Source organism: Caloenas nicobarica, chromosome 5, assembly GCF_036013445.1.
Source record: "Caloenas nicobarica isolate bCalNic1 chromosome 5, bCalNic1.hap1, whole genome shotgun sequence".
Classification (NCBI taxonomy): domain Eukaryota; kingdom Metazoa; phylum Chordata; class Aves; order Columbiformes; family Columbidae; genus Caloenas; species Caloenas nicobarica.
The window spans coordinates 4,429,496-4,442,876 of NC_088249.1; the positions used below are offsets into that span (position 1 = coordinate 4,429,496).

The 13,381-nt window shown below is 57.3% G+C and overlaps 2 protein-coding genes across 2 annotated transcripts; both read left to right on the top strand.

Annotated features, from left to right (window-relative positions):
• Window positions 1–3,208: 3,208 nt before the first annotated feature.
• Window positions 3,209–4,933, top strand: LOC135989891 (inositol 1,4,5-trisphosphate receptor-interacting protein-like 1). The gene has a single exon (XM_065636977.1). The coding sequence runs from the start codon at window positions 3,209–3,211 to the stop codon at window positions 4,931–4,933; it is 1,725 nt and encodes a 574-aa protein (XP_065493049.1).
• Window positions 4,934–9,071: 4,138 nt separating this feature from the next.
• LOC135989892 (inositol 1,4,5-trisphosphate receptor-interacting protein-like 1) lies at window positions 9,072–10,796 on the top strand. The gene has a single exon (XM_065636978.1). The coding sequence runs from the start codon at window positions 9,072–9,074 to the stop codon at window positions 10,794–10,796; it is 1,725 nt and encodes a 574-aa protein (XP_065493050.1).
• The last annotated feature ends 2,585 nt before the right edge of the window (window positions 10,797–13,381 follow it).

Genomic DNA, 13,381 nt, shown 5'->3' on the forward strand with positions numbered 1-13,381 from the left:
GCACGGTGGAGAGAATCTGAAGGGTAAAAGTGGGAAAACTTGTGCGTTGAGCTAAGGCAGCTTAGTACGTAAAGCAAGAGCTACATGCCCGGGCAGGGCAAGGTAAAGAATTCATTCACTCTTCCCTGGTCTGCCGGCAGACCTGCCTTTTCAGGAACTGTCCTGCCACCCTGCACCTTGCGTTACCAGGAAACATCCTGGCCTTGCACGGCTCTCCGGTTATTATCATGGAATCACAGAATATCTCGAGTTGGAAGGGACACATAAGGATCACCGGGTCCAACCCCCAGGTCCTTGCAGGACTACCTAACATTAAACCATGTAACTAAGATTGTCCTCCAGACACTCCTTGGACTCGGACAGCCTTGGTGCCGTGTCCTTTCCTTGGGGAGCCAGTTCCAGCGAGCAACCACTCACCAAGGGAAGAACTTCTTTGCAATGTCCCATCTGAATTTCCCCTGTGTTGCGGTTGAGACGGACAAACGACCTAGGCCACGTTCTTCTGAGGCGCAAGTAGATACCCTTTATTGCCACAAGTGCACTCTTATACAGTTTTCCCAATTCATGTGTCTTTTTACTGTTGGTTACAAGTTGCAGTAGTAACATCTCGTTGGCTAATTTTGCTGTCATCAATGTTACTCTTTTACCCCCTTCTCTCTCACGGGTACATCCCTTCTTTCTCACGGGTACACCTTAATATCTTCGGATACTCCTTTACTCGGATCTTTCTCACGGGTAAACCTTAATATCTTCAAGGCTGATCTCTGTTCCCATACCCTCTGTCAGGGAATCCACGGACCCACCGGAGTCCCCCACACCCCTGAGGCAGTGTCATGGAGGCACTCCAAATGTCAATTTTATGCAGGCAATAAGTTCCTAAGCAGACTTTGTTCCAGTTGGAATGTGTAGCCAATAAACAGACCAGAAACCGAATCACAGAATCACAGAAATTAAGGGATTGGCAGGGACCTCGAAAGGTCATCTAGTCCAATCCCCGTGCTGGAGCAGGGACACCCAGATGAGGTTACGCAGGAAGGTGTCCAGGCGGGTTGTGAATGTCTCAAGGAGACTCCGCAACCTCCCTGGGCAGCCTGTTCCAGGCTCTGGCACCCTCACTGTGAAGAAGTTTCTTCGCATATTTAAGTGGAACCTCCTGTGTTCCAGTTCGTACCCATTGCCTCTTGTCCTGTCGTTGCTTGTCACCGAGAAGAGCCTGGCTCCATCCTCCTGACACTCACCCTTTCCATACTGATCACCATGAATGAGCTCACCCCTCAGTCTCCTCTCCTCCAAGCTCAAGAGCCCCAGCTCCCTCAGCCTTTCCTCACACGGGAGATGCTCCACTCCCTTCAGCATCTTTGTGGCCGCGCTGGACTCTCTCCAGCAGTTCCCTGTCCTTCTGGAGCCGAGGGGCCCAGAACTGGACACGATATTCCAGATGCGGTCTCACCAGGGCAGAGTAGAGGGGCAGGAGAACCTCTCTGACCTACTGACCACCCCCCTTCTAATACACCCCAGGTCCCATTGGCCTTCCTGGCCACAAGGGCCCACTGCTGGCTCATGGTCACCCTGCTGTCCCCAGGACCCCCAGGTCCCTTTCCCCTGCGCTGCTCTCCAACAGGCCGTTCCCCAACTTATACTGGAACCTGGGTTTATACAAATTACTTAGCACTTTGACTACATAAAAGACAGGCTCGGATATCCGCTGAGGAGATTATTGGCGTGTGACTACAAGGAATCATGAAAATCCACGGTGTGCATGCATACACTCACCAGAAACCAAACTAGACGCCTCTCGCTCAAGGGCACCCAGAAGAAATATTCACTTGCCTGGTTTAGGCAAGGACTCGCTCAAGGGTATATCCAGCAGAGGAAAACAACCGCTCATCCAGGTGAGGAGGTGAGGCGCTCTCAGTCGTGGGAAGTCTCCTTGGACAGCGTCCCAGTCTAAGGGGAGGCCTCCAGTTCACAGAGCCGCTGCTTCGAGAAGGCCACTCCAAGCGGGGCTTTGACAGGGACCCAATTTTATAGCCTGGTCAGATCTGGCTGGGGGCATTACAACATGGTCCAGAAGCTTCTCAGCTTCTCCGGGAACGTGCTTTTGTTGAGGACCCTGTCAACTGACCGAGGGTCCCACCCCTCCTGCCCCCTCAGCCAGGGGGAGGTGAAGTCACCCTGCCCACGGGTGTGGGGAGGACGTGACTGTCAGCAGCATCCGAGGTGTGTACGTGGACACAGGCACAGTGGGGCACAAAGGGGCACAGCAGGTGCTGAAGAGCCACCAAGCGTCCTACTGAAGGCTCCGGATTCCCTCAGGGGATGTGCAGCTGCCACAAGGAAGCTGTAGACTGCAATGAGGTCAGCCCTCAGCCTTCTCTTCTCCAGGCTGAACAAGCCAAGTGACCTCAGCCACTCCCCAGAAAGAAGTCTTGCCCTCAAGGCCTTGCACCATCCTGGTCGCCCTCCTCTGGACACACTCAGAGTTTGACGTCCTTCTTCTCCTGTGGCGCCCAGAACCGCGCACAGTGCTCCAGGTGGGGCCGCACCAGCGCAGTGTGCAGCGGGACAATCTCCTCCCTCGCCCGGCTGGCGATGCCGTGCTTGGTGTGCCCCAGGGCACGCTTGGCCCTTTGGGCTGCCAGGACGCGCTGGTGACTCATCTTCAGGTTCCCACCAACCCAAACCCCCACATCTCTTTCTGTTCGGTTGCTCTCCAGCCTCTCGTAGACTCGATGATCTAAAAGCTCTTTACCAACTGAGATGATTCTACGACCGTGTGATTTATCTTGAAGCCTGCCCGGTGCAGAGTCAGAGGTTGGCCTAGATGGTCCCTGCGCGCACCTTCCAATCCCAGGATGTTCTATGATTATGAGATTGCCATGGGCAGGCAGAGGACAACAAACCCAACGCGAAGCGCCACGCAAGGGCCCGTGAAGAGCATGAACTCTGGCCCAGCCTTCACCGGGACGCCGGGGCAGCTGTGAGTGGGGCGCACGGGCAGGGCTGGCCGGCGGGCGTGCCTGTGACGCGCTCTGGCGCCTGTGACATCAGAAGGGACGAGTCCCCGCGGGGCGGTATACGAGGGGCACCAGCGGCAGCGCTGCCCCAGTTCGGCCTGGGCCAGCGGTGAGTGCGCAGGCGGGGGGAGGCCGGGCTGGACGGGGGCCGGGGCAGAAACGCGGCCCCCGGGGGTGGGTTCTCACCCTGCATGGAGGGCCCGGCCGCTCGCGGGAGCACCTTGGCCAGGGCACGGAGCCGCCGCCGCCGCCGGGGCTGGGGCAGCCCTTGCTGCCTCCCAGCTGCCTCGGCCCCGCTCCTACCTGCCCCTGCTCCCTGCGGCCCCCAGCCCCGCGCCCCTGCCCCGCCAGCCCCCTTCCTCCCACCCAGCCCCACTGAGCCCCTTCTCTCCCTTCTCCTGCAGGCCATGGCTATCATGGAGATTTTCTTCGGGGTTTGGCAAATTCTTACCCTGAACGTGCAGTCGGTCGGCTATGAGCCGGATGAGGAGACGCGCGAGCGCATGGAGCAGCGTGCGGAGATGCTGAGCCGGGAGATGACTCGGCTGTGGCAGGAGGTAGAGGAGATGAGCCAGGAGCAGACAAAGCAGGAGCAGAGCGGCTTTGCCTGGGCATCCCTGCTCCTCTCTGCCTTGCAGCACTGGCAGTGCTGGGCCGTTGCTGGAGTCCTGGTGCTGCTTTTCGGGCTCTGCTGGTGGCTCAGGAAACGGAGCCGTGAGGCAGAGACACAAGAGGAGAGCTCCGACAGGGACGTGGAGGAGGAGGAAGACGAAGAAGGGAATGATGATGCAAATGACCCAGGAAGGTATTTGGAGGATGCCATAGAGAGGCGAGTTCAGAACCGGGACAGACCTTGCAAGGCTGTGAAGAAACTGGTGGGAAAATTCATCGTTCTCTTCAACAAGGTCTTCTTCGATACTTGGTACCCAGTGCTGGAAAAAGCCATTGAGGTGGGCAGCGCCTTCGAAGGTTGGAGTCCCCATGAAGAAGACATCCCCTACTGCCTGCTTGTGCCCCTGAAGCCCCCCCGTGGACACATCTTCCACCTGGAGCCATGCTCCATGTGGCCCGGGAGGAACTTCCGCGTCCGTGTGGAGTTGGTGTGTACCTGTGAGACGGAGCAGCCGGCGCGAGAGACACGTTGCTTCCTCCACGACCCCAAGGAGGAGCAGAGGAGGAATGAGGGCCCCAGCATCCTACGGGACCTCTGCACTGGCTCCTACCTGGATGTGCAGAAAACTGCTGAGTGGTTCCAGAAGATGGTGAGAGGTTTCTGGAAGGATCTGCCTGAGTCAGCCGCGTACCGCCTAATGCCACTGCCCTCCGAGCGCTCCTGCAAATTCCGGGTCCTGCGAGGCTGGGAGAAAAGGTTCTTAATCGAGTTGGTGTTCGGGGTGCGGGAAGGCGACTCTGACATCTTCCTGAGTGGCCAGTACATAGAGGCTGCCTACACCTCAAGGACCTTGTGGCCAGAGACCTACGCTGTGGCAGAGATGAAGTTCTTCCGGCATATCGCCAGCCAGGCACAGCCCGACAGCTTCCACCTCAGATGCCTGCAGCTCTGCGACCGCAACCTGGCGGGCAGAGACTTTTCCGCCTATGCCTTGAAGACAGCTGTGATGCACCTGCTGACCACCAAGCCCCTGTCACACTGGCGCGAGGGTATTTTGTTGGAGCGGCTGGAGGACATCATGGGGTACCTGCAGAGCTGCCTGAAGAAGAGATGCCTGAACCACTTCTTCATCGCCAATGAGAACGTGCCTGAGGAGATCATCTTGCCCCTGGATCTGCGAACGGCTGAACCGCTCAACATCTTCCAGCACCTGGCGCAGAATCCTAACGCCCATGAGAAGGCACGGCTTGAGTTTGAGGAGATGCGGCGTCGGATTCGTGGACTCTTGCTCCACGGACGCTGAAAGAGGTCTCCCTGCACAGAGCTGTGTTTGCGGAGGTCACAGCTGCTGGCAGGCGACGGTGTCTTCCAGGAAGCAAAAAGAGGGGAGAATGCAGGGCACGGAAAGGGAAGGGAACACCCTCTGCAGCAGCCCTCTGCCAGGAATGGCAGCGTTCCCCTCTCGATGGTCTCCCCAGCGCAGCAGCCGGTGATGACAAAGAGCATTTTCACCCTGCTTTCCCCTCTCACTCTCACGGCCACGGTGGCGAATTTCTCGTTGGCCCAGATACTCTTGCTGGGAGCTCTGGCGGGGCAGGGACCAAGCGAGAGGCACCGCTCCGTGTGCCTCTGTGTGTCCTCTGGGGCCTGGGGGACACTGTGCCCACCCCAGACAGTCCCCGGGGAGCTGGTGCCACAGAACCCAGCACGCTGGACACGGGGAACACGCTGATCAGTCGGCAGCGGGAACTGGTGCCGCGCCTTTCCTCCCCAGCAAAAGCACACGCTGGGGAGAGGGACCCGATGCAGCTGAAGAGGCCATCGCGAGGAGGCTTGTGACAGGGACTCTGTTACCGCCCGGACAGCGACCGCACCCCTGACTTTGAGAGGGCCCATTCCTTCCGGGAGCTTTACTTTGTGTAGAGTTGCCAATAAAAGTTGTGTTTGAACAAATGCTGCATCCGTGAGTGTCTGTGCATCACTTTCTCGGGGAACACTGGCACAGGGTGCAGCTTCTCACAGAAGACACCCCTGTAATCCCTGGCAACCGAGACCTTGCCGCACTAAGCCAATACACTGCTGAGCTGCTGCAGAATCAGGGAGCGTTCTGCAGAAGAGCTGAAGTGGTGGGCTCTGATTTCATGATTCGCTTGGCTTTGGCTTCCCAGGTGTTGCGGGTTCATCCCAGCAGGCAGCTTGGCATCACGCAGCTGCTCAAGCCCTTTCCTCCAGTGGCACGGTGGAGAGAATCTGAAGGGTAAAAGTGGGAAAACTTGTGCGTTGAGCTAAGGCAGCTTAGTACGTAAAGCAAGAGCTACATGCCCGGGCAGGGCAAGGTAAAGAATTCATTCACTCTTCCCTGGTCTGCCGGCAGACCTGCCTTTTCAGGAACTGTCCTGCCACCCTGCACCTTGCGTTACCAGGAAACATCCTGGCCTTGCACGGCTCTCCGGTTATTATCATGGAATCACAGAATATCTCGAGTTGGAAGGGACACATAAGGATCACCGGGTCCAACCCCCAGGTCCTTGCAGGACTACCTAACATTAAACCATGTAACTAAGATTGTCCTCCAGACACTCCTTGGACTCGGACAGCCTTGGTGCCGTGTCCTTTCCTTGGGGAGCCAGTTCCAGCGGCCAACCACTCACCCAGGGAAGAACTTCTTTGCAATGTCCCATCTGAATTTCCCCTGTGTTGCGGTTGAGACGGACAAACGACCTAGGCCACGTTCTTCTGAGGCGCAAGTAGATACCCTTTATTGCCACAAGTGCACTCTTATACAGTTTTCCCAATTCATGTGTCTTTTTACTGTTGGTTACAAGTTGCAGTAGTAACATCTCGTTGGCTAATTTTGCTGTCATCAATGTTACTCTTTTACCCCCTTCTCTCTCACGGGTACATCCCTTCTTTCTCACGGGTACACCTTAATATCTTCGGATACTCCTTTACTCGGATCTTTCTCACGGGTAAACCTTAATATCTTCAAGGCTGATCTCTGTTCCCATACCCTCTGTCAGGGAATCCACGGACCCACCGGAGTCCCCCACACCCCTGAGGCAGTGTCATGGAGGCACTCCAAATGTCAATTTTATGCAGGCAATAAGTTCCTAAGCAGACTTTGTTCCAGTTGGAATGTGTAGCCAATAAACAGACCAGAAACCGAATCACAGAATCACAGAAATTAAGGGATTGGCAGGGACCTCGAAAGGTCATCTAGTCCAATCCCCGTGCTGGAGCAGGGACACCCAGATGAGGTTACGCAGGAAGGTGTCCAGGCGGGTTGTGAATGTCTCAAGGAGACTCCGCAACCTCCCTGGGCAGCCTGTTCCAGGCTCTGGCACCCTCACTGTGAAGAAGTTTCTTCGCATATTTAAGTGGAACCTCCTGTGTTCCAGTTCGTACCCATTGCCTCTTGTCCTGTCGTTGCTTGTCACCGAGAAGAGCCTGGCTCCATCCTCCTGACACTCACCCTTTCCATACTGATCACCATGAATGAGCTCACCCCTCAGTCTCCTCTCCTCCAAGCTCAAGAGCCCCAGCTCCTCAGCCTTTCCTCACACGGGAGATGCTCCACTCCCTTCAGCATCTTTGTGGCCGCGCTGGACTCTCTCCAGCAGTTCCCTGTCCTTCTGGAGCCGAGGGGCCCAGAACTGGACACGATATTCCAGATGCGGTCTCACCAGGGCAGAGTAGAGGGGCAGGAGAACCTCTCTGACCTACTGACCACCCCCCTTCTAATACACCCCAGGTCCCATTGGCCTTCCTGGCCACAAGGGCCCACTGCTGGCTCATGGTCACCCTGCTGTCCCCAGGACCCCCAGGTCCCTTTCCCCTGCGCTGCTCTCCAACAGGCCGTTCCCCAACTTATACTGGAACCTGGGTTTATACAAATTACTTAGCACTTTGACTACATAAAAGACAGGCTCGGATATCCGCTGAGGAGATTATTGCCGTGTGACTACAAGGAATCATGAAAATCCACGGTGTGCATGCATACACTCACCAGAAACCAAACTAGACGCCTCTCGCTCAAGGGCACCCAGAAGAAATATTCACTTGCCTGGTTTAGGCAAGGACTCGCTCAAGGGTATATCCAGCAGAGAAAAACAACCGCTCATCCAGGTGAGGAGGTGAGGCGCTCTCAGTCGTGGGAAGTCTCCTTGGACAGCGTCCCAGTCTAAGGGGAGGCCTCCAGTTCACAGAGCCGCTGCTTCGAGAAGGCCACTCCAAGGGGGGCTTTGACAGGGACCCCATTTTATAGCCTGGTCAGATCTGGCTGGGGGCATTACAACATGGTCCAGAAGCTTCTCAGCTTCTCCGGGAACGTGCTTTTGTTGAGGACCCTGTCAACTGACCGAGGGTCCCACCCCTCCTGCCCCCTCAGCCAGGGGGAGGTGAAGTCACCCTGCCCCCAGGTGTGGGGAGGACGTGACTGTCAGCACCATCCGAGGTGTGTACGTGGACACAGGCACAGTGGGGCACAAAGGGGCACAGTAGGTGCTGAAGAGCCACCAAGCGTCCTACTGAAGGCTCCGGATCCCCTCAGGGGATGTGCAGCTGCCACAAGGAAGCTGTAGACTGCAATGAGGTCAGCCCTCAGCCTTCTCTTCTCCAGGCTGAACAAGCCAAGTGACCTCAGCCACTCCCCAGAAAGAAGTCTTGCCCTCAAGGCCTTGCACCATCCTGGTCGCCCTCCTCTGGACACACTCAGAGTTTGACGTCCTTCTTCTCCTGTGGCGCCCAGAACCGCACACAGTGCTCCAGGTGGGGCCGCACCAGCGCAGTGTGCAGCGGGACAATCTCCTCCCTCGCCCGGCTGGCGATGCCGTGCTTGGTGTGCCCCAGGGCACGCTTGGCCCTTTGGGCTGCCAGGACGCGCTGGTGACTCACCTTCAGGTTCCCACCAACCCAAACCCCCACATCTCTTTCTGTTCGGTTGCTCTCCAGCCTCTCGTAGACTCGATGATCTAAAAGCTCTTTACCAACTGAGATGATTCTACGACCGTGTGATTTATCTTGAAGCCTGCCCGGTGCAGAGTCAGAGGTTGGCCTAGATGGTCCCTGCGCGCACCTTCCAATCCCAGGATGTTCTATGATTATGAGATTGCCATGGGCAGGCAGAGGACAACAAACCCAACGCGAAGCGCCACGCAAGGGCCCGTGAAGAGCATGAACTCTGGCCCAGCCTTCACCGGGACGCCGGGGCAGCTGTGAGTGGGGCGCACGGGCAGGGCTGGCCGGCGGGCGTGCCTGTGACGCGCTCTGGCGCCTGTGACATCAGAAGGGACGAGTCCCCGCGGGGCGGTATACGAGGGGCACCAGCGGCAGCGCTGCCCCAGTTCGGCCTGGGCCAGCGGTGAGTGCGCAGGCGGGGGGAGGCCGGGCTGGACGGGGGCCGGGGCAGAAACGCGGCCCCCGGGGGTGGGTTCTCACCCTGCATGGAGGGCCCGGCCGCTCGCGGGAGCACCTTGGCCAGGGCACGGAGCCGCCGCCGCCGCCGGGGCTGGGGCAGCCCTTGCTGCCTCCCAGCTGCCTCGGCCCCGCTCCTACCTGCCCCTGCTCCCTGCGGCCCCCAGCCCCGCGCCCCTGCCCCGCCAGCCCCCTTCCTCCCACCCAGCCCCACTGAGCCCCTTCTCTCCCTTCTCCTGCAGGCCATGGCTATCATGGAGATTTTCTTCGGGGTTTGGCAAATTCTTACCCTGAACGTGCAGTCGGTCGGCTATGAGCCGGATGAGGAGACGCGCGAGCGCATGGAGCAGCGTGCGGAGATGCTGAGCCGGGAGATGACTCGGCTGTGGCAGGAGGTAGAGGAGATGAGCCAGGAGCAGACAAAGCAGGAGCAGAGCGGCTTTGCCTGGGCATCCCTGCTCCTCTCTGCCTTGCAGCACTGGCAGTGCTGGGCCGTTGCTGGAGTCCTGGTCCTGCTTTTCGGGCTCTGCTGGTGGCTCAGGAAACGGAGCCGTGAGGCAGAGACACAAGAGGAGAGCTCCGACAGGGACGTGGAGGAGGAGGAAGACGAAGAAGGGAATGATGATGCAAATGACCCAGGAAGGTATTTGGAGGATGCCATAGAGAGGCGAGTTCAGAACCGGGACAGACCTTGCAAGGCTGTGAAGAAACTGGTGGGAAAATTCATCGTTCTCTTCAACAAGGTCTTCTTCGATACTTGGTACCCAGTGCTGGAAAAAGCCATTGAGGTGGGCAGCGCCTTCGAAGGTTGGAGTCCCCATGAAGAAGACATCCCCTACTGCCTGCTTGTGCCCCTGAAGCCCCCCCGTGGACACATCTTCCACCTGGAGCCATGCTCCATGTGGCCCGGGAGGAACTTCCGCGTCCGTGTGGAGTTGGTGTGTACCTGTGAGACGGAGCAGCCGGCGCGAGAGACACGTTGCTTCCTCCACGACCCCAAGGAGGAGCAGAGGAGGAATGAGGGCCCCAGCATCCTACGGGACCTCTGCACTGGCTCCTACCTGGATGTGCAGAAAACTGCTGAGTGGTTCCAGAAGATGGTGAGAGGTTTCTGGAAGGATCTGCCTGAGTCAGCCGCGTACCGCCTAATGCCACTGCCCTCCGAGCGCTCCTGCAAATTCCGGGTCCTGCGAGGCTGGGAGAAAAGGTTCTTAATCGAGTTGGTGTTCGGGGTGCGGGAAGGCGACTCTGACATCTTCCTGAGTGGCCAGTACATAGAGGCTGCCTACACCTCAAGGACCTTGTGGCCAGAGACCTACGCTGTGGCAGAGATGAAGTTCTTCCGGCATATCGCCAGCCAGGCACAGCCCGACAGCTTCCACCTCAGATGCCTGCAGCTCTGCGACCGCAACCTGGCGGGCAGAGACTTTTCCGCCTATGCCTTGAAGACAGCTGTGATGCACCTGCTGACCACCAAGCCCCTGTCACACTGGCGCGAGGGTATTTTGTTGGAGCGGCTGGAGGACATCATGGGGTACCTGCAGAGCTGCCTGAAGAAGAGATGCCTGAACCACTTCTTCATCGCCAATGAGAACGTGCCTGAGGAGATCATCTTGCCCCTGGATCTGCGAACGGCTGAACCGCTCAACATCTTCCAGCACCTGGCGCAGAATCCTAACGCCCATGAGAAGGCACGGCTTGAGTTTGAGGAGATGCGGCGTCGGATTCGTGGACTCTTGCTCCACGGACGCTGAAAGAGGTCTCCCTGCACAGAGCTGTGTTTGCGGAGGTCACAGCTGCTGGCAGGCGACGGTGTCTTCCAGGAAGCAAAAAGAGGGGAGAATGCAGGGCACGGAAAGGGAAGGGAACACCCTCTGCAGCAGCCCTCTGCCACGAATGGCAGCGTTCCCCTCTCGATGGTCTCCCCAGCGCAGCAGCCGGTGATGACAAAGAGCATTTTCACCCTGCTTTCCCCTCTCACTCTCACGGCCACGGTGGCGAATTTCTCGTTGGCCCAGATACTCTTGCTGGGAGCTCTGGCGGGGCAGGGACCAAGCGAGAGGCACCGCTCCGTGTGCCTCTGTGTGTCCTCTGGGGCCTGGGGGACACTGTGCCCACCCCAGACAGTCCCCGGGGAGCTGGTGCCACAGAACCCAGCACGCTGGACACGGGGAACACGCTGATCAGTCGGCAGCGGGAACTGGTGCCGCGCCTTTCCTCCCCAGCAAAAGCACACGCTGGGGAGAGGGACCCAATGCAGCTGAAGAGGCCATCGCGAGGAGGCTTGTGACAGGGACTCTGTTACCGCCCGGACAGCGACCGCACCCCTGACTTTGAGAGGGCCCATTCCTTCCGGGAGCTTTACTTTGTGTAGAGTTGCCAATAAAAGTTGTGTTTGAACAAATGCTGCATCCGTGAGTGTCTGTGCATCACTTTCTCGGGGAACACTGGCACAGGGTGCAGCTTCTCACAGAAGACACCCCTGTAATCCCTGGCAACCGAGACCTTGCCGCACTAAGCCAATACACTGCTGAGCTGCTGCAGAATCAGGGAGCGTTCTGCAGAAGAGCTGAAGTGGTGGGCTCTGATTTCATGATTCGCTTGGCTTTGGCTTCCCAGGTGTTGCGGGTTCATCCCAGCAGGCAGCTTGGCATCACGCAGCTGCTCAAGCCCTTTCCTCCAGTGGCACGGTGGAGAGAATCTGAAGGGTAAAAGTGGGAAAACTTGTGCGTTGAGCTAAGGCAGCTTAGTACGTAAAGCAAGAGCTACATGCCCGGGCAGGGCAAGGTAAAGAATTCATTCACTCTTCCCTGGTCTGCCGGCAGACCTGCCTTTTCAGGAACTGTCCTGCCACCCTGCACCTTGCGTTACCAGGAAACATCCTGGCCTTGCACGGCTCTCCGGTTATTATCATGGAATCACAGAATATCTCGAGTTGGAAGGGACACATAAGGATCACCGGGTCCAACCCCCAGGTCCTTGCAGGACTACCTAACATTAAACCATGTAACTAAGATTGTCCTCCAGACACTCCTTGGACTCGGACAGCCTTGGTGCCGTGTCCTTTCCTTGGGGAGCCAGTTCCAGCGGCCAACCACTCACCCAGGGAAGAACTTCTTTGCAATGTCCCATCTGAATTTCCCCTGTGTTGCGGTTGAGACGGACAAACGACCTAGGCCACGTTCTTCTGAGGCGCAAGTAGATACCATTTATTGCCACAAGTGCACTCTTATACAGTTTTCCCAATTCATGTGTCTTTTTACTGTTGGTTACAAGTTGCAGTAGTAACATCTCGTTGGCTAATTTTGCTGTCATCAATGTTACTCTTTTACCCCCTTCTCTCTCACGGGTACATCCCTTCTTTCTCACGGGTACACCTTAATATCTTCGGATACTCCTTTACTCGGATCTTTCTCACGGGTAAACCTTAATATCTTCAAGGCTGATCTCTGTTCCCATACCCTCTGTCAGGGAATCCACGGACCCACCGGAGTCCCCCACACCCCTGAGGCAGTGTCATGGAGGCACTCCAAATGTCAATTTTATGCAGGCAATAAGTTCCTAAGCAGACTTTGTTCCAGTTGGAATGTGTAGCCAATAAACAGACCAGAAACCGAATCACAGAATCACAGAAATTAAGGGATTGGCAGGGACCTCGAAAGGTCATCTAGTCCAATCCCCGTGCTGGAGCAGGGACACCCAGATGAGGTTACGCAGGAAGGTGTCCAGGCGGGTTGTGAATGTCTCAAGGAGACTCCGCAACCTCCCTGGGCAGCCTGTTCCAGGCTCTGGCACCCTCACTGTGAAGAAGTTTCTTCGCATATTTAAGTGGAACCTCCTGTGTTCCAGTTCGTACCCATTGCCTCTTGTCCTGTCGTTGCTTGTCACCGAGAAGAGCCTGGCTCCATCCTCCTGACGCTCACCCTTTCCATACTGATCACCATGAATGAGCTCACCCCTCAGTCTCCTCTCCTCCAAGCTCAAGAGCCCCAGCTCCCTCAGCCTTTCCTCACACGGGAGATGCTCCACTCCCTTCAGCATCTTTGTGGCTGCGCTGGACTCTCTCCAGCAGTTCCCTGTCCTTCTGGAGCCGAGGGGCCCAGAACTGGACACGATATTCCAGATGCGGTCTCACCAGGGCAGAGTAGAGGGGCAGGAGAACCTCTCTGACCTACTGACCACCCCCCTTCTAATACACCCCAGGTCCCATTGGCCTTCCTGGCCACAAGGGCCCACTGCTGGCTCATGGTCACCCTGCTGTCCCCAGGACCCCCAGGTCCCTTTCCCCTGCGCTGCTCTCCAACAGGCCGTTCCCCAACTTATACTGGAACCTGGGTTT